The sequence below is a fragment of the Macrobrachium rosenbergii genome, chromosome 56, assembly GCF_040412425.1.
Source record: "Macrobrachium rosenbergii isolate ZJJX-2024 chromosome 56, ASM4041242v1, whole genome shotgun sequence".
NCBI classification, from domain to species: Eukaryota; Metazoa; Arthropoda; class Malacostraca; order Decapoda; family Palaemonidae; genus Macrobrachium; species Macrobrachium rosenbergii.
In genome coordinates, this window is record NC_089796.1 from 103224 (window position 1) to 128838 (window position 25615).

General features: G+C 36.5%; 1 protein-coding gene across 2 annotated transcripts in view; it reads right to left on the minus strand.

Moving 5' to 3' along the window:
- Orc1 (origin recognition complex subunit 1) overlaps positions 1-24698 on the minus strand; it is a 26667-nt gene extending 1969 nt beyond the window's left edge. The window contains exons 1-13 of one of the 2 annotated variants that reach the window (XM_067101044.1): positions 24590-24698; positions 11214-11341; positions 10953-11042; positions 9971-10065; positions 9193-9350; positions 8384-8553; positions 6790-7756; positions 5632-5886; positions 4430-4586; positions 3536-3679; positions 1141-1311; positions 426-688; positions 192-316 (exon numbers count right to left, since the gene is read on the minus strand). In XM_067101044.1, the coding sequence (XP_066957145.1) occupies positions 192-316; positions 426-688; positions 1141-1311; positions 3536-3679; positions 4430-4586; positions 5632-5886; positions 6790-7756; positions 8384-8553; positions 9193-9350; positions 9971-10065; positions 10953-11042; positions 11214-11331 (2713 nt within the window). In that variant the 5' untranslated portion in view covers positions 11332-11341; positions 24590-24698. Of the gene's footprint in view, positions 1-191; positions 317-425; positions 689-1140; positions 1312-3535; positions 3680-4429; positions 4587-5631; positions 5887-6789; positions 7757-8383; positions 8554-9192; positions 9351-9970; positions 10066-10952; positions 11043-11213; positions 11342-12819; positions 13300-24589 lie in introns of those variants that run through there. The other variant, XM_067101043.1, reaches the window with a different exon arrangement.
- Between the last annotated feature and the right edge of the window lie 917 nt (positions 24699-25615).

A 25615-nucleotide genomic window follows, 5' to 3' on the forward strand; every position in this document is an offset into this window, starting at 1 on the left:
AGGATATGCTAAAGTTCATTTTGCCCCACCTAATTAAATATTAAGGGAATTATAGGTAATGGGTTTGTTGTGAAACAAAAGTAATATTTTTTTCAACAATTTTTCAAAGAAATTCATGGATCATGAATTTGGACAATTATAAATAGTGGCTCTGTATGGAAAAAGCTGAATTACATATTTTGTAAACTTACCTTCAAATCTGCAGAGAGAACTGTACTGTTCCAACACTCTCCCAAACACAGCTTCCTCCAGACCTGTTCGAGTGAATTCAGCAACAATGCCCCTCAGGACAAATTGTTCCATCACGCTACAGCTCCTACAAATCAAGTAGTAGTCCGAATTACTTCATAAAACAGGAAAATGCAATAAAAAAACTGAAATTTTATCAAGAGGTGTTCAGTTTAAGATGATAAACTACAAAATACCTTATGGCAGTAATTTTAGGCGAAGTAAACATTTCTTTTAAGGCAGCATCGACTTGCATCATCCCAACCAAAGCTTTGCGTTTGAAGGGGGACTTCATGGGTGTGGCCGACAGCTTTTCGTTTTCTGCTATTTCAGTAGCACGACGACAGATGTCGAGGGCTCTTCTGGCATCCCCCGATACAGCTGCTACTTTCCTAGCAACTAGCTGCACAGCATCCGGATCAAAGGCATCGATGCCAAGAAGACGAGAAAGAACAATTTCCTGTAAAATAAGTTTGCATTATTATAATTGCAATTTTAGTTGGGTATATAGTAAACTGTTGTAACAAAAACATAATCATTTATCAAAATTCAAGAAGATAAAATAACAAAAGGTTTAGCTTTGCAGTCTGGTTAAACTACCTCATCATTCTATTCACAATTTAAAAGGAAAATGTGGCAGAGACAGTATTTTCATAAATGGAACATGCAAGGACTGAAATTCATTTGGAATATTTTCATTTGTATTTTGTCAATTTGAAGTCTACTGCTGGTATTACCTAAAATGTATTAGCTTATGATTAACTCATCATCTGCTTTACACTAGCATAATAATACAATGCAAGTGAAATACTGCAGATTTTAATAAGCAAAAGATACTAGAATCTGACCAGACAAATCAAACGAAACCAAAAAACTGAGTTATTTCCCAGAATTTAAATGCAACCAGCTCACCTGCAGTTGTTTGTACGTGTAAGGCTGGAATGTCATCCTTGTGAGGCCTAATCTAGATGAAACTCTGTTCATCATGATACGTTCTGGCAGGTCCATAGTGTTGGCAATAGCTACTACAATCAACTTGCTGCCTGGACGACAAGGCCAGTCGAACAAATTGTACATGACATCCTAGGGGGGAAAATGGAAGACTGATGAATATTAAAAAATTATAGTTAATGAAAAGTACCCCACATAAACAAAAAAATAAAGTCCACTTTTTAATACTTGTGGTTCCAGTATTTGATGTTTCAACATCTGTGGAATGTCCCTGTATCATCTAAATGGAGTATATTAATAGTAGAGTATCAAAAAATCTATAAACAAGCTATGGATTAGATATCATTAATGATGAAGAATCTTACTTCTATGGTAAACACACAAAAAAGAAAATGAACAAAACAGGATCTCAGATACATATAAAGCAATTTAAAAATTATAAAGAAATACACAAAAGCCTATACATAACACAAGGCTTTTAAAACTAAACTTCTCATAACTTTGATGACTGCTGTCTGTAATTACTGAAATCTACTCTTAGAACCTTTCTGAATAGGTCCACCACCTCCATTCATCTAGATAAAACTACTTCATTTATATGACTTGCAGGTAAAACTGCACTTCAACAAATTCAAGTCTCCTAAACACAAATAGCTCCAAATGCAACTTATGGCAAGAAATCACCCATTTATCAGTAAACAGTTTTGAAGTACTAGCTTCAGAGATATATATGACGGCTACTACTCAAAGAAATGGAATACTTCCCAAAAATATAGGTAATGACTAAGATACAACCACCAGTTCCAATGCAGGCTATGGTAAAGAGTAATGTATGTCCAAGCAGAAACCTGTCAAGATATACAGAGTAATTATTCAAACAAGTCTACATTACATTTTCTAGGACGAGTTATCTAGCCCACTTCATGCCTCAATACACATTCAACTAACTGATACTGTCTTAACCACCCCAGAAATTACCAACATACTGTAATACCTTAATTCACTTTAGACAATGGACATTGGTGAACCTCTTCGATGCGTATTGGGCATAAACAGAAGTAAAATAACACAAATTAGCAAGATACTGTAATACCTCGAGTCACTTAACATAACACAAACGGTGAATATCTTCCTTACATATTGGGTAAAAACAAATGAAATAACCATCATTATTTGCCATAATGACCAAAGGAACTCCAATGAAGACATGGATCCTACAGTAGAAGGGGCAGGTGACCTTGAGACAAGAAAATTCCTTCACACATGGAGAAGACAACTTCCCAAAAGGTAAACCTTATCCAGGTGAAATGACAGCAGGAATCAAGACTGATGAAGGCCTAGGTTTGCTACTCTAGGAGCTCTTAGTGCGGGGTGAAAGTATCAAAGGCATTGTATCAAGTTTTCAAAGAACTCAGTTGGCACCTATTTGGAGACAAACCATATAAGAATCTTATAATAAGGAGAGCATTACAAAACTTTAAGACTTTCCTCAAGCCCCTACAAAAGTATGTTGTGGCATGATGAATATGAAAAAATTATACTTCGCCATAATAACATGCACAAGCTATTGGAAAGGAGATTTTACAACACATGACAAAATTATCTTGAAGTAATTGTTACAGATTAAACCACATTAATTTATGCAGAGAACATACACGGAGAACCAAGTGTAACCATTACTGGGAACTAGCAAGAACAATTATATAGACCACTTGAGCTGGCACTGAGGATGCCAGAAAAAACTGGGGGAAACTTATGAAACTGGCAACTCTACTAACCCCCATACTGACCAATGACTGCATAATGTTAAAATATTTGACTAACACAACCTCACATAATAACCACTGAAGAAAACACTTTGTTTTGCTAAACATAGAAAGCCCTGACAAGAAGTTTGAATTAAGTGGAAATGGCGAAACCAAAGTACTCACAGCAAGAAATGGCAGTGCGAAGCCACCAGCCCACAACACAACACCAAAAATTGTAATATTTACAAAATGCTACAGAAAACATGTCAGAACATATTGGAACTAACACAAAGTAAATAGAAGAGTAGCACATTGCAAAAAAACAATGCATAAAATAGAATGACCCAGGGGAACCATGCAGCTGATGTCCACTCAAAGTGAAGATGCACAGAGGAGAGAAGCAGAATTCTGTCTGTCATGCAGGTGCATGGCCACGGCAAGTGCTATGGGGTCTTTCAATTTGGTTTACCTATCAAAACATTTGCACAGATTAACAATTATTAATGGGCTTGTAATAAAAAATGCAAGGCGGCAAAAATTATAATTACACTCGTTTACTGTGTCCGTAACGTACTCTGTACAAAAGGTAACGTACTGTTGTACTGTACCTGTTTTCTCGTCCAAAGGAGATCCAACTCATCAACCAGTAGGAGAGTTGTTTCCCTTCGTGCTGTGGCTGTGGAAAACCTCTTTTCTAAGAGAGACGATGCATGCTCGGCAGTTACTTTGTTACCTGTTAACCCTTTCCAAACCTGTTGGTGAAAGAATAACTTTTATTTTATAGCACCCTACTGTCCTTTCCATAGATATTCCTTCATGTGACACTCAGTATCAGTAATCCAGGGAAATGATTGTATAGCATTACCAAGTACAGAAAACTTGAAATTCTGAACCACAGTTATAACTGTCAACTACTCAACTTGCAAACCTATCTGAAAGTAAATTATTTACAAGAAACCAAGACAAATCTGCTAGGAACCAAATCAAGAGAGTTTATACATGACTGTAAATTTCCATGAGTGCAGTCCCCTAATTATTTGTAACACCTCAATCTGCCAGGTTGATGTGAATATCATACTATTGCTGTAACTACAGATGTATTAGGAATCTAAAAAAAAAATTAACTTTGGCCAAGATTTTGTCAATTATGTTTTGACTAGTTCAGCTGGTCATTTGAACTCTTAACTGGGATAAACGCAAAAAGGATTTTTCAGCTGTTTTCACCCCCCTACCCCCAGATATTTTATTTTGTCCTAACTTCATCAATTCCCTTTTCTCTATCCAAACTTTACTGTTCAACATCTTATGTCTTCTCCCAATACAATTTTCAAGAATCATTATGTCCAGCCTTATAAATAAAAAAAAAACAATAGAATACAATGAAATAACTCAGTACTCTAGTTAAATGACTAAATCACTGTAAACATGCACCACCAGCCATCAGGCTATTTATGTAAAAACTTGCGTAAGGACAGAATAAAATAACTTGTGAAAAATCTAACCTGAACCCAGAGTTGATGCGGTTCCGTCAGTCTCATAGCATTCACTTCCAGGAAAGAGAAGGGAGGGAGGTCTCCCTCTTGACTTGCATCTTCCAAAATTTTAACGACTTCTTTAACTGTTGCTGTTTTGCCTGTTCCAGGCACCCCACTAATATACCTAAAATACAGAAACAAATCACATCAGAATGATAAAACTGATGACATTGAACAAATAAACAAAGGTAGTCAGTTGAAAAGTCTGTAATAGGCTAGACACGTCTTCTCTAAAGCAATGACATTAATCCTTGTAATATTTTACTCAGAAAACAACTTCAATTTTCCTAAAACACAAGTAATGGTGAAGCTGCATTACAAAAAAAAAAAAATAGTACAATATACTGCAATTAGCAAGTATACATCATACACAAAACTATAATTCTTCCAGATGATAAGATTTAAACTACAGTACCAGTATCTAGCAACTGAAAATGAAAAAAATTTAAAACAATAAAATACAGACAATTACAACTCCACTGCACATTCACACTTTTCTTCTGACAGGTCAGACAGCCAAAGAATGAGAATTTTTTCTAAAGACCTGCTGATCCACTCACCAAGGGCAGCACTATTGACTAAATGCTGTTGTCTTTTTATGACGATCTGAGGTGTCTGGGTAATTTCGCGATGATGAAATAGGGCGATTCCAACAATGGGTTTGCATGGAAAGAATGAATTGTTGTCTTAAAAATTACAATCCTGCCACAACACAAAAAGCCTAATGAGATATATGAGATGATTTTAGGATTGGCCTGGCAGTCTCATACTGAATTCCTTTCAGTATCAGACCCTTTTCCTCTTCCCATATGTCAACCTAAGAGTTTGGCATTTTCTCTTTAAATTCTCTTCTTAGTCTACACGTCAAACTAAATTTACTCTTATCGTTATTATTATTACTGTATTATAATTATTATTAATTAGTTTAACCATAAGGCTGGCTATCAATACTGAATATACCTCACATTTTCGTCTTCATAATTCTCCTCTGGTTGGGTTATAAAACTCAAAACAAGTTAATGACCTGTCAGCAACCAGTTCCATGCCTGGCCAAATGGGTCGACTAAATTCATCATTACGAATATACCAATCTACAAGAGCTCTGCAACTAGTACTGCATCATAATATCAATCAAAAAACAAATAGTCAGTCAATGTTCTGATACTCACATACATCCACCGGTACCATCATACAGCTTTCCTTCCACAAAAGAATAAATCTGCTGGAATTCATCTTCCCGGCACGGAAGGGAGTCTGGGACGGCAGACACGTGCAACTTGGCTCGGGCTTGCTCAAGCGGAGTATGTGGGCAGTCGACGGGCTTATCACGTTCTGGCATGTTCGGTTTTGCAGCAGATTTTTTAGACGATTTTGGAGTTCTGGCAGTTTTGCTAGGTGTTCCACTATTCTTCAACTGAGTTTTCCTGGCAATTATAAATCGTTATTCAGCTATAATTAACAGGTAATATTGATTTCTAGTGATATGAAGTGTCCTGGCAAAGAAATGGGTGGTTTTAAGATTATGCACAAGAATCATTTATAAGAAACAGTTATCATACTTTTTCCTCCTTCAAATTTACATTTTTAATCCTCCCGCAACAATGTCAGTCTGCTTATCACACTTCCTACTGCTATTTGATATACTAATGTCAGCTGCATATAGCACTCAAGTACAATTCACAAACTTTACTTAAAAGGTATACTGATAAATCTCAACTCTTAGTAAATACAACAGTGTAATCCTCATTACCTTTCTTTTTTTTATTATATATTACTGCTGCATTTGCAGTATAACATGCATCTCTGTCTACAAGACAATTATTCCAAAATACATCTTGAAAAATGAATCGTAAAAACCTGCACAGGCAAGAAAAAAAAAACTCATACAAAAGATCCTTCCTAAATGGTGTTTTAACATTTAAAAAAATTTCTGAACCAGATATCAAACATAATTTTCTGGAAGAAAAAGTTAAGAGGTCAGTTCACCTTCCAGAGAGAGAGAGAGAGAGAGAGAGAGAGAGAGAGAGAGAGAGAGAGAGAGAGAGAGAGAGAGAGAGAGAGAGAGAGAGAAAACCTTACCGCCTGAAGTAAAAGTACATTAGCATTAACAAGAATAGTCAAATGCAAGATGAAGTCAACAAGAACAGTGAAAAGCGCAAACAGAACAATGGCACTATTCAGTAACATTTCTACAGTAACTGATGTAAATGATAAGTTCTGGAACACATACGTAAAAGAAGAATGAACTAAATGCTGTACAAATACGGCCTACTGACAGTCATAAACTTATGACTGGCTGAGGCAAAAATATAGCTAAGCTGTCTTACCTGGATGGGGTAGCTGGGAGTGGTTTGAAATCCTCATCGTGTTCCAATTCATGGTCACTCCTTTCCTGTCTGGACCCAAATGATTGTCCACAATCTATGCATTTATATCTTTTACCACCTCTCTCCGGTTTCCCAGCTTTCCCACCCGGAGACTTTCCTTCAGCAGTATGACCAACCATGACATTCTTCATTTGTGGATGGCTCTTTGGTGTCTTTGATGAAAATTCTCCTTTAGAATTACAGCAGTGGTCTTGATGGCTGTCTCTCTCCTCTTTGGATGTAAATGTCGCTTTACATTCTTGACACTTGTATATCTTGACTTTGTTTTCACCTATCTTATCTTTTTGAACCTCTTTCACATCATGTAAACTTCTTTCTTTTGGTTTTACTTTTTCAGCTATTTTCTCATGCTGCCTACTTGCATTTTTTACGGAAGTTTTTTCAGCATCACTGTCAGACTCTACTTCACCGTCCCCTGCGTCAGATAACTCTGAGTCACTGTCACCGCCGAGTAAGTCACTGATCTCGTTGACCTTGAGACCTCTCACTTTCCCAATTTTCTTTATACTTTCAAGTTTTTCACATGGAGACTTCTGTTCATTTATTGTATCGTTACTTTTATTCTTCAACATGTTAGATTTATCTGATGACTGCTTCTTCGGAGTGCAACTACTCGGAGTTAAGTTAGCTTTACCTTTTGGAGAAGTTAACATGCCATTCCTGTCTATTTCACCGTTACTGAACATCTTATAACACAAGACTTTTAATGTGCGACCAGAATTTGTGACCCTTTCGACAATGTCATCCTTGCTGCTCAGAGACCCATGTGATTTGTTAGGCTGACTTTTCATTCCTGAATCTTTTTCCTCTTCATGTGAAGACATTTTAATTCGTTTGCTATGTGCATTTTCAGGCTCAGGAGTAGATGACAGCTGCCGTTTTAATGACCGAGAAGCACTGCTGTTCCCTAAATAAACAGAGAAACAGTTGAATTTTATGCAGGCATAAAATGATGTAGTTTTAAACAACTTTGTTAAATAAACATGAACTTCTTCAGTTATTTATGTTATAATGACTGGTATGGCACCAGCGACTTAAAAACAAAGTCATTCAAAAGACAAATGAAATCTTAAAACCATTTCTATCAGGCATATATCCTGTCACTTAAGGGAGCTCCTTTCTCCTAGTTGTAAATGTCAGTTGCTAACATGCTTACCCAGATTTGGATGAAACCAAAGGGGCTTAAAGAAAACCAATCTCCATAACTTAATGTCTGTAGTTTTTATTTAAGCAACATTACCACTTTCACCTTCAGGATTATGTGTCTATTAAAACTGGCATTAGGAAATAAAAGTACTAGAATGGGTCCTCAATATCTCAGTGGTCTCGTTAAAGTATTTACTAAAATCTTTGGTGCTTTTGAATTCTGACCACTGATAATATATAATATACTTCTAAAGGTTTTAGCATACGAAGTCCCCCCTGCCCCAATGAAAAGAATACAAAATTCTCCAATTCTTTTGAGGAAAATGCCAAAACTGTACCTCCTCCCACAAGAAAATTCAGTCTGAAGTGAAACTATGTTCCAACTTACCTACGGGAACCTTCTGTGGTGTCTTGTCCCTGGCCTGAACCTCTTCAATTGGGGTTCCAGTGTTTTCTTTGTTAGAAATCTTACTGGATTTCTTTCTGGGTTGCTTAGGGCTTGCAGTATTAGTTTTTAAATTTGTGAGATCCGTGGCAAGGGAACGACGAGCTGATGTCCTGCAATATCAAATGCCATTGAGTGAGAGAGGGAAATAAGAGTGATCAGTAAAACAGCAAAAATTCTAATATTCAGAGTTAGAGAAGACAGTGCCTTTATCTAGATTGACTGTAAAATTGAATACACTGTGCAGTACTATGGAATAACTTGCTTAATACTCACATAGCTACATGTCAATACTTAGCTATATGAGGTTACCTGGGTAACAGAAATGATACAAGGAAATTGTGCTAAAAATAATAAACAATCTGAGTAAAATAACAAAGTTATCCTGGGCATCCAACATTATAGTTGGCCCATGTCCTACAGGACTGTGCAGTAATAAAGCTTTCTATCTTGACGATTTGATCTTTATAAATAAAGTTCATAATAAACAACATTCATTACTCTTTCCTTGAAAAAGTGGCAATGAAATACATGAAATAAGTTTTATATATCCCATAAAGTTTATAAATCCCATATATCATGCAGACAAGAAAGTTTGTATCTTTGAAAGTGTGTGTGTGTGTGTGTGTGTAGAAGACCACCTTTACAGTATTTAGTTATTGTGAATAAGAACTTACACATTACAATCTAAATTCCATGGTACATATTTATCAAGTAAACTTCACTATCTTTTGCACATAAAACTTGCTCACCTTTCACTTGGAAAGTTGTATAAATCCTCCTCACACTCAAACGGGAAGAGTTTGGGCTTCTTTCCCTCGTAACTGAACCTGCAGACATACAGTGGTCCTAAAACACCTGCTGGTCTCCTCACACTAAACGGATCAGTTGAAGACAGTGCTTCCTCAACCTTGCAATGAAAAGTTTCCACTTGTATTCTTCCGAGAATAAAATAAACTCTGTGGAAAATACCTGATATATTTTCAAACATTAACAATAAGTAAAAAACACAAAGCATAAGGCATTTACAGTCAAAAACACAAATCTCCCATTCTACCCATACTGCAACATCTAGTGCAAAGATTTCACGCAACAAAAGGCTTCAGTCTTTTTTCAGATGAGTATCCAAATGTTATGGATAGCACAATTATTGTCAAAAATATCACCTGGTGCTCTGCTAATAATGTGACTATTGTCCAAGTTCCTTCCCGTAAATCTAATTTCTGCATTGTCTCATCTCTGAACAGTCAGTATAAGGATTGTTCTCACAGGATTGTTAAAAAGAAAAAATGTGTTTGTTGAAGCAAATCACAAGCACTGCAGTCTTAAAAACACTCTAGTTCATTACCACCAACATGACAGGTGACAAACAGAGATAACCTGCATTTATATAAGTAAGCATTCTGCAGTTTTTACAATATTCAGGTACCTTGCACAATTGTTGGTTTTTGTAGCTTAATGTAATGCCACAGTGAAAATACATTAAAAGGACTATGCAGTAGATTACATGGGCATATGTCCTATACTTACACAACACATGCTGTGAACACTCTCTACATCAATGTCAGTTTCAAAAGAACGTTCTTCTCTGACGACTTCTATGTCGGTTGCAATGCGAGGGATACCTGAAAAAATGAAGCACTTTTCCATAAACTGTCCACAACCAATAGCAGCTAGATATTTGTAACAAAATTTTCAAACAAGTGCAACTAAATCCTGAGTTCACGCTAACAATGATTTGTATCTGTACACACTAAATATTGCTCTTAAAACATCTATACTGCATGCGATCATTACCATACAGTAAACACACTCTAAAAAACCAATGAAAAAGACAATTGAAAACACAGGTTTATGGCCAGGAAAATCCCTATGACTAACTGGGGTCTACATGAAGACGAGATGAGGTCTGAAAATGACCCTCATGATCCATTTTCATTAAAATTTCCACAGCATCTTAAGCCCTCACAAGGAACAGACACCATGTCTCTCTTTTCTCCTAAAAAAGCAGAGGATAAATTCAAGACAGGTAGACAACGAAGCACAGATTGGTGGTGTCAATGGGAGAGCGACTGCTTGTATTCTTAAAATGGACAGAGCTACAGACACTACACTACTTACGAACATTCAGAGATATGAATAAACGAGATTATAAATTAAAATTGTGTTCAGTAAGAAAAACTATTATCATCATAATTTATTTGGGTTTTATGCATCATTTATATCAATGCAGTACTGTACTCCATAAAATACAGTTCTGTATGTACAGTGTACAGTACTGTATTGAGTTTTAGGATGAAAAAATGTGTAGTACTGTACTGACTTTATACCACACTACTTATATAGGCATGAAGACCAACTTACGGATAATTCAAGATACGAATGGCTGTTCATAACGTAACTCGTTCGCATGTAGGGTAGTGTTTGTACATTACAGGTACCACCCTGTCACTGTGAGCGAAGGCATTACCAAAAAGACACCTAAAAAACAAACGTAAATAAAGTACAGTACCTTCAGAGACTTTCTTGCGCTCTCTCAAGTTCACAACGTTCATGCGAGAGTACCACTTCACAGTGGCTCTTCTATTATCTCTTCGTTCACCTGAAACATTTTATATATATAATACTTATTTCAAAGTTTCTCACCTTACAATTTTCATCAACAAATACCAATTTATTAAATCTACATGCGTGAACAACTCTTATATTTGGAAATCAAATACTTTACATCGGTTATTTAAAAAAATTTTAAAATTTTAGAAAAGGTGCATACCGCTGTCATAACACTTGAGAATTCTTGCTATGTCGCATTCTTCTGTGTCGTAAGGGTTTGAAGAATCCTCATTCTGTACAAACACGCAGTCCCCAACACGGAAGCTAACTCCAGCCATACAAAAACCCCTGAAAGATAATATCGTTACACACTAACAGGTACTCCACTCATAATGAATAGCCTAAATGTACTATATAAATATCAATATGTGTAAATATAAAATTTTTTTAAACAAACTGATATTTTTCCTTGGCATAAAAACCAGAGCCTTTCCTGTAGGAGTATTCCTCAGCACAAGGTGGAATTGAATGTCGAAACTGGGAGACAAGGTAGTTAACTGTTGGTAGGTGGGGCAAGAGAGGGGACCCCTCCCGCCCAACATGCTGTCATCAAACACTTTTTCCTTCAGCATCTGGGACTCAGTTAAGAAGGGTGGTTGAGGTGGGATTATGATAAAAGACTTGGGGAGGAAGGGGAGGAAGGGAAGGGAGAAGGGGAGGAAGACTGTTACTGTGGATAACCCTAAACAAATCAAGGACATAAAGCCCTAGGCTAGGTTAGCAAGGCGAGAGAATTTATCTCTGTATCTTATGTTACAACTCGAAGGAGACTTGAGTCAGGTTAGGTTGCCCCAAGGTTGGGAAAGATCTGATACCCTATGTTAGATTTGGATGCATCCCTTTCTGGCAACAGCTGCATCCTTTATTATAACAGGTTTTGTAAATGTTTAGGACAAAAGAGATAAACATTGTGTTTTTCCAGTTGCTTATCTTGGGTTTTAAGTATTTCCGGCCACTCTTGCTGATACAAATACTTCATTTTTTGGTTCCTCCATCAGAACTCTGGTTTATCACTGTGATTTTCCCAAAACCACTACACTAAAACCAAATGAAACTTTCAAAAACAAGTGGTCTGCAATATCACGGCAAATAGGCCTGGCCGAAATGCATAAAACACATATAATCCATAGGCCTATGGCTTATGTATTTGGCAAGGAGGTAAAACTGAAGACTACGACCACGGCCTGGTTTTTGCCAGTCACCGACTGGAATATTTAAGCCTCCTGCCCTTTTAGCTTATGTTTTTTATACTTACAGAATTTTGTTTACAATTATTTTAAACTCATCCCCTAGGGTCTGGTACCAAAACCAGCGCACATTTTGCACATAAACGGGTAATTGCCAAACCCGATGGGCGCGGAAGTAGCCTTCACTTTTACCACCAAGGAATTAAAGTAGCTCTACACTATTAGGTAATGTCTATGAAATAGGCCAGGCATAAACTACTCTACCCAACTATGGGGAAGGTAGCCTTGACCACGTCCTGCTAGCGAGGCCTATGTCAGCCAACCATACCAAATTTCAGCGCCAGCTTCGACATAAAACACATTAAAAACTGTCTGTCAATTACCATTACTCATAAATATCTAAATGCTGATCCTAAATTATAAATACATCGGTCCGGACCTAGTATGCCTACGAGTACGTCTGCCAATCATAACAAGGCTCTCTACGTCGGCCTAAAAGGAAAAACATTAAAAATTGTCCGCCACATTGATATTTTACTCATAATTACCTGAACCTGATAGCAACCGACTAATACTTACTTATAATACTCTTTATCTTTATGTTTCCTGTCCTTGTTCGTAGACCCGGCAGGATCGCCGATCCAAGAGAACCGCTTGACGGGTTGCTGGCCCATCATTTTCCTCCGAATCCTCTCCGAAAGGACCATTTTGGACTCTCTTCGGATCACAGAAGGCTTTATATAGTATTTGATGGGAATCAAAATGAAATTTACACTCTGAAATAGAGAACTACGGCAGAAGGAGGAACCCACGGGCGTCCGGACGAGAGGGGCGCAGGCGATCTTTCGATCAGCTCAGCTGTTCAAATGTAAACAAACATTTGGCGGGAAAGCAACATGAGCAATGTTGGCAAAGACGTTGTTGAACATATTATTTCTCTCTTCATTTATTAAATACTATTAAAAATTAGCTTTGATATACAGTACAATATGCAATGTTTGCTTATTAACACCAGCGGGGAAACTGCGATCTTTGGAGATCAGCTGTTCTAATGTAAACAAACATTTGGCGGGAAAGCAACGAGAGCAATGTTGACGAAGACGTTATCTAACCTTTTATTTTTTTATTGATTAAATATTATAAAATTTTAACTCTGAAATACGGCATAAGATGCAATTTTCGTTAATTACACCAGTGGGGCGAAGGCTGTCCCTAGATCAGCCGTTCATATGTAAATAAACATTTGGGGGGAGGGAAAGACCATGAACAATGTCTAAAAGCTTTCATTTCTTTTCCTAAAAAACAAAAAACCATTGTCTCAGATTTTATTTATTTTGCCAATAACAACATAATGTCTGAGCTTTTATTCGTCCTTTCATATAATGCCATGAAAAAATATATACACTTTATATTTTGCAAATACTCTAATTTCTCGTTTCACTCTACCGTCTGTTGTCAAGGGGTAATTACAGCATTCGAAGCAAAAGCTACTTATTACAATAGCCCGACTTGAAAAAATACCATAAGAAATATATAATTTGCAAATTTTCTCAGCTCACTCGATTTTCGGTTGTCAAACGGTAAATGCAATATTCAGTAAGTACTGCTTCTTCCAACACGCACACGATATATATATATATATATATATATATATATATATATATATATATATATATATATATATATATATATATATATATATATATATATATATATATATATATATATATATATATATATATATCACACATTACCACAGGTGAAAAATAAGAAACAGGGGTGTAGGTCCTGACCGGTTTCGACTTTATTTCAAAGCCATTGACGAAGGACTGATACAGAGTGTGAGAAGTCACAAATATATATACTACAAGAACAGTACTGACGAACATACACAACCGTTAGAGGCTCCATATCCCCACTCAGGCCGGTGTCGAGGTAGGAGTGGCCTTTAAAACTCATTTGGCTAAAAATCACAATAGACTCTCAGGGGACATTGCTGATAAACAGACCATACCCCACCTCAGATCCACACCTGACAGGTGTCATGGAGGCGGAGTTTGGAAACTCATTAACATTACTACCCTCGTACTGTGTTTACAAATATGATAATCCTATTTTCATACATCTCTACTGCCTACCTTAAAGTTTAAACAATTTACAAATTTCTTTTGATATTAAAGGATCAAGTTTATACATCCCTTGACTGATATTCATATTATGGTTGTAACTTTCTTTTATGAAGCTAGATTCAATGATGTTCCTTTCAGTGCATTATTAGAATATACAATCCTTTTGCCCCTTCCCAGTTGATAGCATGATTGTTCTCACTAACATGTACAAATATACCACTGTTCCTTGTGCATATCTCACACATTTCTTATGTTGTTCAATTCTTTTTCCAGTGCTTTCCCGGTTTGGCCAATATAAAAGTTGTCACAAGACTTACACGGAATTTTATATAAACACCCTTTAATATTGTCTGGGGAGTTCTTGATAAGACATTTTCATTGTTGTATTGTTCTTAAATGCGACATTAACACCAAAATTCTTAAGAAGATGAGGATATCTTTCATACTATTATTATAAGGCAGAACAAGCAAATTTTTTGTGTTGTAAGGTTCTTTCTGGTTTTGATACATAGTCTTTTTGCCGCTTCAAATGCACTGTTTAATACACTATCAGGATATTTCAATTTTTGCCTGCATTCCTAATCTTATCTATTTCATCATCAATATATTCAGGGCTACATACCCGTAATGCTCTTAAAAACATAGATGAAAACACTGACTCTTTAACCTTATTGCTTTGTCCAGAATAGAAATGCACATAGGAAGAAATGTTAGTGGGTTTTCTATACACACTATATTTAAACCCACTACTATTTCTTCGTATGAGGACATCCAGAAACAGTAAGCACCCATCATTTTCCATTTCCATCGTGAATTTAATTGATGGTACTAATTGATTTAACTTAGCAAAAAGTTTTTACATCTTGGTTCCCTGGCCATACACAAATTATGTCGTCAACATACCTAAACCATGTTACATTACGTGGGATTATGTTGTTTAATATCTTCTTTTCAAAAATTCCATATATAAGTTACTTAACACTGGGGATAGAGGTTTCCCATTGCCATACCAAAATTTTGTGAGTAAAATTTACCATTAAATTCAAATTTACAATCTTTTACACATAATTTAATCAGTTCAATTAAAGTACTTTTAGAAAATGGGATATCCAGCTGTGTGTTCTCTAACAATTCAGATAAAAACGCCATCAGATCATCTATTGGCACCTTTGTGAATAGTGATACAACATCAAAACTTACAAGCCTGGATTCACTATTAATCTCTACACTATTCAGTTTATTTATCAGGTCCCCATTATTCTTGATATTTGCATTTGAGATGGTACCTACTAATGGGTTGAGAATATCTACTAAGTACTTCGCTAGCTTGTATGATGCGGAACCAACTGAACTGATAATTGGCCTGGCAGGAAAGTTTGCTTTGTGAGTTTTTATTGTACCATACATGTATGGTAGCGATGGAGAGGTCACACAACTTCTTTATAAGGCTTTCGTTACCTTTTAACAGGTTTTTCACTTTCTTATTGAAACCACTATTCACATTGTCTATCGGGTTCTTATTTAATTCTTTATATGTGTTATCATCACCTAAAAGATTTTGCATTTTTTCTATATATTCACTTTTATTTAAAATTACAAGGGCGCCTGATTTATCTGCTTTTGTCAAGTGTATCGGAAACTGAAACGGAAACATGATAATAAAATGAAACTGTTGATTGAAAGAAGCCCTTGGACCAACAACGCCAATCATGAATGTGTCGTCAACTTATCAAACAAACAGCTGGATAGAAATGTAACTAGTGCCTTAGGCTACGGTTTAAACTTTGCTTTATCTCCTGGCGGAAGGAACAGTGTGAAATAACTAAAGGACTGTGTAATTTGGAAAATATAGTGATTTAACGAATGAAGAAGTGAACATGGTTAAGGAGTGATATATGGAAGTATGAAAAAATCAGACACCACAAACGTCCCCAAAAGATTTATGGTTGCTATTAATGAACTGAAAAAGATAAAAATATACACTTGACAAAAGCAGATAAATCAGGCGCCCTTGTAATTTTAAATAAAAGTGAATATATAAAAAATGCAAAATCTTTTAGGTGATGATAACACATATAAAGAATTAAATAAGATCCCGATAGACAATGTGAATAGTGGTTTCAATAAGAAAGTGAAAAACCTGTTAAAAGGTAACGAAAGCCTTATAAAGAAGTTGTGTGACCTCTCCATCGCTACCATACATGTATGGTACAATAAAAACTCACAAAGCAAACTTTCCTGCCAGGCCAATTATCAGTTCAGTTGGTTCCGCATCATACAAGCTAGCGAAGTACTTAGTAGATATTCTCAACCCATTAGTAGGTACCATCTCAAATGCAAATATCAAGAATAATGGGGACCTGATAAATAAACTGAATAGTGTAGAGATTAATCGTGAATCCAGGCTTGTAAGTTTTGATGTTGTATCACTATTCACAAAGGTGCCAATAGATGATCTGATGGCGTTTTTATCTGAATTGTCAGTGAACACACAGCTGGATATCCCATTTTCTAAAAGTACTTTAATTGAACTGATTAAATTATGTGTAAAAGATTGTAAATTTGAATTTAATGGTAAATTTTACTCACAAAATTTTGGTATGGCAATGGGAAACCCTCTATCCCCAGTGTTAAGTAACTTATATATGGAATTTTTGAAAAGAAGATATTAAACAACATAATCCCACGTAATGTAACATGGTTTAGGTATGTTGACGACATAATTTGTGTATGGCCAGGAAACCAAGATGTAAAAACTTTTTTGCTAAGTTAAATCAATTAGTACCATCAATTAAATTCACGATGGAAATGGAAAATGATGGGTGCTTACTGTTTCTGGATGTCCTCATACGAAGAAATAGTAGTGGGTTTAAATATAGTGTGTATAGAAAACCCACTAACATTTCTTCCTATGTGCATTTCTATTCTGGACAAAGCAATAAGGTTAAAGAGTCAGTGTTTTCATCTATGTTTTTAAGAGCATTACGGGTATGTAGCCCTGAATATATTGATGATGAAATAGATAAGATTAGGAATGCAGGCAAAAATTGAAATATCCTGATAGTGTATTAAACAGTGCATTTGAAGGGCAAAAAGACTATGTATCAAAACCAGAAAGAACCTTACAACACAAAAAAATTTGCTTGTTCTGCCTTATAATAATAGTATGAAAGATTATCCTCATCTTCTTAAGAATTTTGGTGTTAATGTCGCATTTAAGAACAATACAACAATGAAAATGGTCTTATCAAGAACTCCCAGACAATATTAAAGGGTGTGTATATAAAATTCCGTGTAAGTCTTGTGACAACTTTTATATTGGCCAAACCGGGAAAGCACTGGAAAAAGAATTGAACAACATAAGAAATGTGTGAGATATGCACAAGGGAACAGTGGTATATTTGTACATGTTAGTGAGAACAATCATGCTATCAACTGGGAAGGGGCAAAAGGATTGTATATTCTAATAATGCACTGGAAAGGAACATCATTGAATCTAGCTTCATAAAAGAAAGTTACAACCATAATATGAATATCAGTCAAGGGATGTATAAACTTGATCCTTTAATATCAAAAGAAATTTGTAAATTGTTTAAACTTTAAGGTAGGCAGTAGAGATGTATGAAAATAGGATTATCATATTTGTAAACACAGTACGAGGGTAGTAATGTTAATGAGTTTCCAAACTCCGCCTCCATGACACCTGTCAGGTGTGGATCTGAGGTGGGGTATGGTCTGTTTATCAGCAATGTACCCTGAGAGTCTATTGTGATTTTTAGCCAAATGAGTTTTAAAGGCCACTCCTACCTCGACACCGGCCTGAGTGGGGATATGGAGCCTCTAACGGTTGTGTATGTTCGTCAGTACTGTTTTGTAGTATATATATTTGTGACTTCTCACACTCTGTATCAGTCCTTCGTCAATGGCTTGAAATAAAGTCGAAACCGGTCAGACCTACACCCTGTTTCTTATTTTTCACCTGTGGTAATATATATATATATATATATATATATATATATATATATATATATATATATATATATATATATATATATATATGATTATTATCACTTTTGTACGTGATTCATATATATTGGAAAAGTAAGCCACACGCAATAACATAAAGTTTCCCCTCTCAATGTTTACTTACAGATAAATTAAAATATGTGCTCGTCTTCATAACTGTTACGTAATTAACAGACCTATCAGGAGTAGATTTTAGAATTCCATACACTGCCACGCAATAACCCCTTCTTTCTTTCTTTAAATCTTCAGCTGAAAACCCTAATGGATAGTCAAATGACATTATATAAACCCACGAGGGCTCCAGAGAGAAATCATCCTGTAAAGAGAAACAAGTCATGGGAAAAGGTGATGATTAGATATATATTAGACAGAGGATAGATACAATATAGAATTTAGGCCAAAGACCAATCGCTGCAGCCTACGATGAAGTCATTCAGCGCTGGAACGGAAACAGAGTAAAAAGGAGTGAAAGGTGCAACAGGAGGAAAACCTCGCAGCTGCATTATGAATTAATTGTTAGGAGAGGGTGGAAAGTAAGATAGAAGACAGAGAATATGAATGGAGGCACAATAAAAGGAATGAAAGGGGTTGCGGCTACGGGCCGCAGGGACATGCGGTGCGCTGACGGCACCAATCCCCTTCGAAGGATAAATAAGAGAATAAAGAATAAAACCGATACATCTGAAATTCAGGAGGCGTCAGGAAAGAGCAGGAATGAGTTTGCTCCTCGCCTGAATATCTAGAGATCAGCAGATTCCACAAATGCGGTGGGCAAACTATTCCACATCTATAAAAGTAAGGAGCACATTGCAAGTGGCTGTATTTGAGGTACATTTTACTATGGACTCTGAGAATTAAGTAAAATAAATGCATTAGTGAAGCTTACTTCAGGAGTGTTTTATTACAAAATTCACTTCAGTATTGGATTACTTATGATTATGTCGATATTTTGGTTAATATACAACGTCACTGAATGGCAAAGCCTTTAAGCTGACGCGCCAATATCGAATTGTAGGATCTATTAATGTTTGTTCTTACCAGCTTAATAATGTCTTACACGATCCCCACGCCGAACAAAACATCATCATAAATTTTAAAATGGAATACGACTGTAAGTTTCGAATGTAGAAGGCCCTTTGGAGCACAAAGCGTTGGAGGCTGTGTATATATATATATATATATATATATATATATATATATATATATATATATATATATATATATATATATATATATATATATATATATATATATATATATATATATATATATATATATGTGTGTGTGTATTATATATATATAGGGGAAGATTAAACAGCATATATAAATACATTTCATGTGTTTTGATTATTTCAAGCATAGAACACACTCACAGGGCCACAGAAGGAAGTGTTCGAAATATATGGCTGCAACTTCAAATAGTGTTTTATGGGCCATTTTATCTTCATAATATATGCTCTGTGCTGCAAAGGGCTCTACATTAGATGACTCAAAGAAAAGCTTCTTACAGTTTTAATCCTTTTTAAAATTTATGACGGTGTTTTCCGCTACAGGTTGATCGTATCATACATTAAGCTGATAAGAACAGATACTAAGCTTTTATCTACGCCAAAACCACAAGAGTCGAATCAATTCGGAGGAAGGGGGCAGGGGGAGGGGGGGGGGATTTCTTAACCCGGGAGATACTCACTGAGAAGTCCTAGTTGCAATCAATGTGGACGAGAAGGGCACATCAGCTTAAAAGCCTTTTCATTCAGTAGCGTTGTACTATACCAAATTTTGACATAATTATTTATGCTCAGTAGCCTAATGCTAAAGAACACTTTGTAATACGATATCCTTGAAATAAGCTTCAGTAATACATTTATTTTAACTATTTCCCCAAGTCCATGGTAGCGTGCATCTCAAAGAGAAGCACTTGGTACGATATGCTCCGTACTTTTATTTATTTCAAAATCAACAGATATCTTTCTACTGGATGGACGAAATTGTATGCAGAATGTTTGCATGATATTAAACTTGTAAAAAATTAACTGTATATATGTTTTACACAAGTGTCGGTGGGCTGGAAATGTGTAAAGGCCGCTTGCTCTCTGATACTAACGCCTCGGGAAACTGGTTATTAAAACTTAAGATGGAGTAATTTCTCTTATGTTAGTTCTACCGCTTTTTTATATATATATAAAGTATTGAAGTTACCACGGGGATAATCCTTAACAAACTACTGCAAATCCAAAACATTTTTAATTCTGAATCCACAAAAACCCCGTTGGTCCCGATTTGGTCAAGTCGGCCATTACAGATTAAGTCTCTCGGATTGGTGACAGTTACTGTACTGGAGTCTGTGACAATTCTGTGTCAGAAATCACCAGTTATTGATAAACATCTGTGGCGAAATTGGTCACTTACCGAGCGATGGGATCTAAAGTCTCTTAAATCCAACTCATAGGAGATTTCTCCAACATAAATACACTCTTCTTCTCTCCTTCAGAAAGCTTCTTTGCTTCTTCAGAAACCAGGGCCCTTAATTAACAGAAAAACAATAACCAAGCAAAAGATCATTCAGTGCGGTAGCTTTACTTGGTAAATGGTATCTAAAACTTCTAGCTTCACCTGCTAAATGATATCTAAAACTTCTAGCCTTACCTGTTAAATGGTAGCTAAAACTTCTAGCCTTATCTACTAAATGGCATCTAAAACGTCTAGCCTTACCTGCTAAATGGTATCTAAAACTTCTTGCCTCACCTGGTAAATGATATCTAAAACTTCTAGCCTTACCTGATACAGCCTTACCTGCTAAATGGCATCTAAAACTTCTAGCCTTACCTGCTAAATGGTATCTAAAACTTCTTGCCTCACCTGGTAAATGGTATCTAAAACTTCTAGCCTTACCTGCTAAATACCTAAAAGTTCTTGCCTTACCTGCTAAATGGTATCTAAAACTTACAGCCTTACCGACTAAATGGTATCTAAAACTGATAGCCTTGCCTGCTAAATGGTATCTAAAGCTTGCAGCCTTACCGGCTAAATGGTATCTAAAACTGCTAGCCTTGCCTGCTAAATGGTATCTAAAACTTACAGCCTTACCTGCTAAATGGTGTCTAAAACTGCTACCTTGCCTGCTAAATTATATCTAAAACTTGCAGCCTTACCTATTATCTAAAACTTCTTGCCTCACTTGCTAAATGATATCTAAAACTTCTAGCCTTACCTGCTACCTGGTATCTAAAACTTCTAATATCACCAACTATCAGGTATCTAACACTTGTAACCATACCTGCTATCGAAAACTTCTAGCCTTACTTACTAACTGGTATCTAAAACATTTAGCTTCTAAAGAGCAGATCGTCAATTCTTCAATTTCTGGGAATAACTGTGAGTCATCTTTGGTTTTGTATTTTCCTAAATGCAATATGGATTCTAAACGCAGTATAAATTCAATGTCTGCAACATAGATTCTAAACGTAGTATAAATTCAATGTCTGCAATATAGACTCTAAACTTAGTATAAATTCAATGTCAATGGGAGAGACAAACTCAGCAGTGTATGTTGGCAAAGATACTACTTACAAGCCAACTTGGATCAGGGTCCATTTGACGACAAAATATTGCTGTCGATTACAGTGTAACTGAAGACTACTACCGCGCCCCTCTGGTAACTACCAGTTTACGTGCAAAATGGGCACTGTGTTCAGTACCAGCCCCTTGGGGATGAACTTAGAAACATGAGCGAAAGACGGCGATTACCACTGAGATAAACAAAAGATATAAACATTAAAAAAAAAATTGAAAAAAGTGGTAAATATTTCGGTCGGCGACTGGCGGATGGATACCAGGCCACGGTAGCTGTCTTCATCTCTACCCAATTATTGTTATTATATATATTATTATTATTATTATTATTATTATCAATCAGAAGATGAAGCCTATTCAAACTGAACAAGCCCATAAAGTACAGAAGGTAACAGGAAATACAGAATGAGGAGATCAGTACTGTTATGAGAAAAACGGATACATAAATAAAAATGTGATGTCTAATTACCACCAGAATTTCTGCCTTACACTGAATCACTTAAAAGGAGACAACAGGTCTTGACCAAATACCCATATCAGGGGGTTTTGGAGGTGAATGAAAGTACTGGTCACGCCATTTACCATGAATTACCAACTTGTCCCCATACCCTAACTCTAGTCCCCTGACCCACATCACTTAATATCCCTTTAAATAGAAAAATTATGACCGTAATGACTAGACAGTGGTACAAATATCTAATTTGCACTGGATTTCTTGTTAAAAATGAGATGCTTTGACAGTACTGAATAAAAATTGCATAAAATTCCCAAACATCGACATCCCACAATTTCGAGGAAATGAGTATGCCATCTGGCGACGTGCATATCGATCCTTCTATAAGGTCTAAAGGGGAAATGATGAGATGGGTGTCATGCTTCTAATTGCATGAAGCCTGCGCCACCAAGTTACGACGACTTGCAGGCAAAACCCATCTGATCCCTTTACGATTTGGTACTAGAACGTTGTAAAAAGCGTTCTGATAAACTACCTATCCTTCAATACTGTACTGTCAGGGGTTTACTAGAGCGTTGTAAAAAGCGTTCTGATAAACGACCTATACTTAAATTCTGTACTGTCTGGTTTTATTATTAGTTAGTTAGTTACAGAACAGTTGCTGCCTGTCTCGTGTTAACTGATTACAGAGAATGCCTCTCTCTCTAAATCATTATCTCAGCTTTGTTCCGTTTCTACAAGGGGGTCGCCGTTTTGGTTGAGCCGCTCCCATCCACCTCTGTGGTGCGCTACTGCTTTGTCAAGTCCCTTTTCTTCTCTCTCTCAAGTCTTCCCTCACACCATCTCTCCATCTCTTCCTTGGTCTTGGAGAGATTGCGCGAGGGAAGACTTGAGAGAGAAGGGACTTGACGAAGCAGAAGCACACCACAGCGATGGAAGCGGCTTTCTTTCTCAGAATCTTCAGCTGAAAACCCTTATGGGCAGAGTAAAGAGGCTCTGTAAGACTATACAATACAAGAGCGCTCGAAAGGAAAATCAGCCTGCAAAGAGAGAGAGAGAGAAGTTATAGGAAAAGATCAACAAATAAATTTGGGGGAACAGAAAATAAAATAGGTACACCTGAAACTCAAGAGGACGTCTGCAGCAGCGGAGTGCAAGAATGAATTTGCGCCTCGCTTGAACATTTGGAGATCAGTAGCTTCCACAACAGCACTCAAGCAAACTGTTGGACAGTTTAGTTGTGGCCAAGATAAATCTCAGGTCAGGGTAACAAGGGCTTGCTTGTTTCAGCTAACAAACGAAGCTGATCCATTTTGTCACGCAAAAACTATTTTGCAAATTTCCTACTGAAAGAAATGGCATTAAACCTGATGCTAGAAAACACACTGCTTTCTGTAGCAGCAGCCTGCCTAATGTTGTGTCCTGATTTCATGAGAGCTCAGTTATGGAGTTTTGTCATTCTCTCTATCACAAGTACTAAGTGCTCTGATACGCTCCGTTTTGCATTCTCTAATCTGAATGACTTGGTTGTCTTTTGTCTCTTGGAGATGAATTACAATTTGTCGGAGAACATTGGCTCCAGAAAGTATGTCTGTATATGGATGTTTCCTTTCTAAAGGTTAGCATAGAAACGGTAACAACGAAGTGCAGTAAATTCAAGAAATAAGGGCAGAGATTACTTTGAGACTATATATATATATATTAATACTTTTTTTTTACTTATACTAAAATTTCAAAAACCAGGTTGATAATTTTAAATAACACATAAAAAACATAAAAAAAATTAAAAGAAAACGGTTTGACTACTGCGATGTTCCTCTTGTTAGTAATTTGTACACAAATACCTTGGTGGAATGGAATGGAACATGGAATTAAGGGCGAAGGCCAAGCGCTGGGACCTATGAGGTCATTAAGCGCTGAGAGGGAAATTATGAGAAAAAGGTTTGACAGGTGTAACAAGAGGAAAACCTCGCAGTTGCACTACGAATGGAGAGGGTGGAATAAGATGGAAGAAAGGCAACATGAACGGAGGTCGAGTAAAAGGAATGAAAGGGGTTGAAACATCTAGGGGCCGAAGGAACGTTGCGAAGAGCCTTAAAGTAATGCCTACAGTGCACGGGGACAAATACCTTGGTATTCTCAAAGGTAAGGATTAGAAGCATCTTACCTTGATTCAGGCCATCCCTTATAATGGTAAATTGCATTCAAGACCTACTGAGCAATCCCGCCTTGTTTCTGATTGCAAAATGAATGGCATATTCTTCCGAGGCCACACAGAACCTGAAGTAAAAGAAAAAAAATACTTTTTTGATGACATGATACACAACAAATTTCGCGGTCAGGAAGATTTTCAAGAAAGTATATTTGGGGGTTTATATTGTAGATATCGTCATTAGCATCATAAGCTTTTATTACCTGAAAAAATACTATCAAAAATATAAAAATGAAACACTGTTTGTCGTCATATCAGAGAACTGAATGTCTCTCTCATTTCAAATGGCAGTTGTTTTATTATTAATATTATTATTATTATTATTATTATTATTATTATCATTATTACGAGCTTGATGGCACGCGCTACTGTTACGACGTCCACACCATGAACAGCCATAGCACATATTTATGAACAGGTTTAATAATGAGGAGGAGAATTAATACCCAAAACGACACTTCTTAGCACTTTATTATGCTTAAACCAATAATAACTTGCAGATACGAGCGGTATCTAAGAACTCTGGTAATATATGGAAAAATAATTAATAAAAATAAAAAACCCAAAACTTATCTGACATTAAACAAGCAGTTCAAGGGGTCTCCGATTGAATACAGTGGCCTTCCCTGAAGACAGACACCTTCTCACTCTCGACCATTTCTGCCGTCGCTGTGACGTGACCTCCGCACCCTTCGGTTCTGAATGATAAGAGTCGGAAACAAGCAGTTAAATGGAGTCTAAAATTTCTGAACAATCATTTAGTCAAACTATTCTACGCTTATGCTGGAAACCATTCGTACAAATTTGCTTTCTTATATAACACTACGCTGTGCTGGAACCTGGTGCTGCCTGTCATGTCTCCTCTGCCCTCCTGGTCCCCTACCTATCCCACTCCCCACCCAGGGCTGACAAACAGGTTTGCAGGAGGGTGGTTATATCATTTCTCCCCTACCCGCCCGATCCCTTACCTACCCCAGCCCC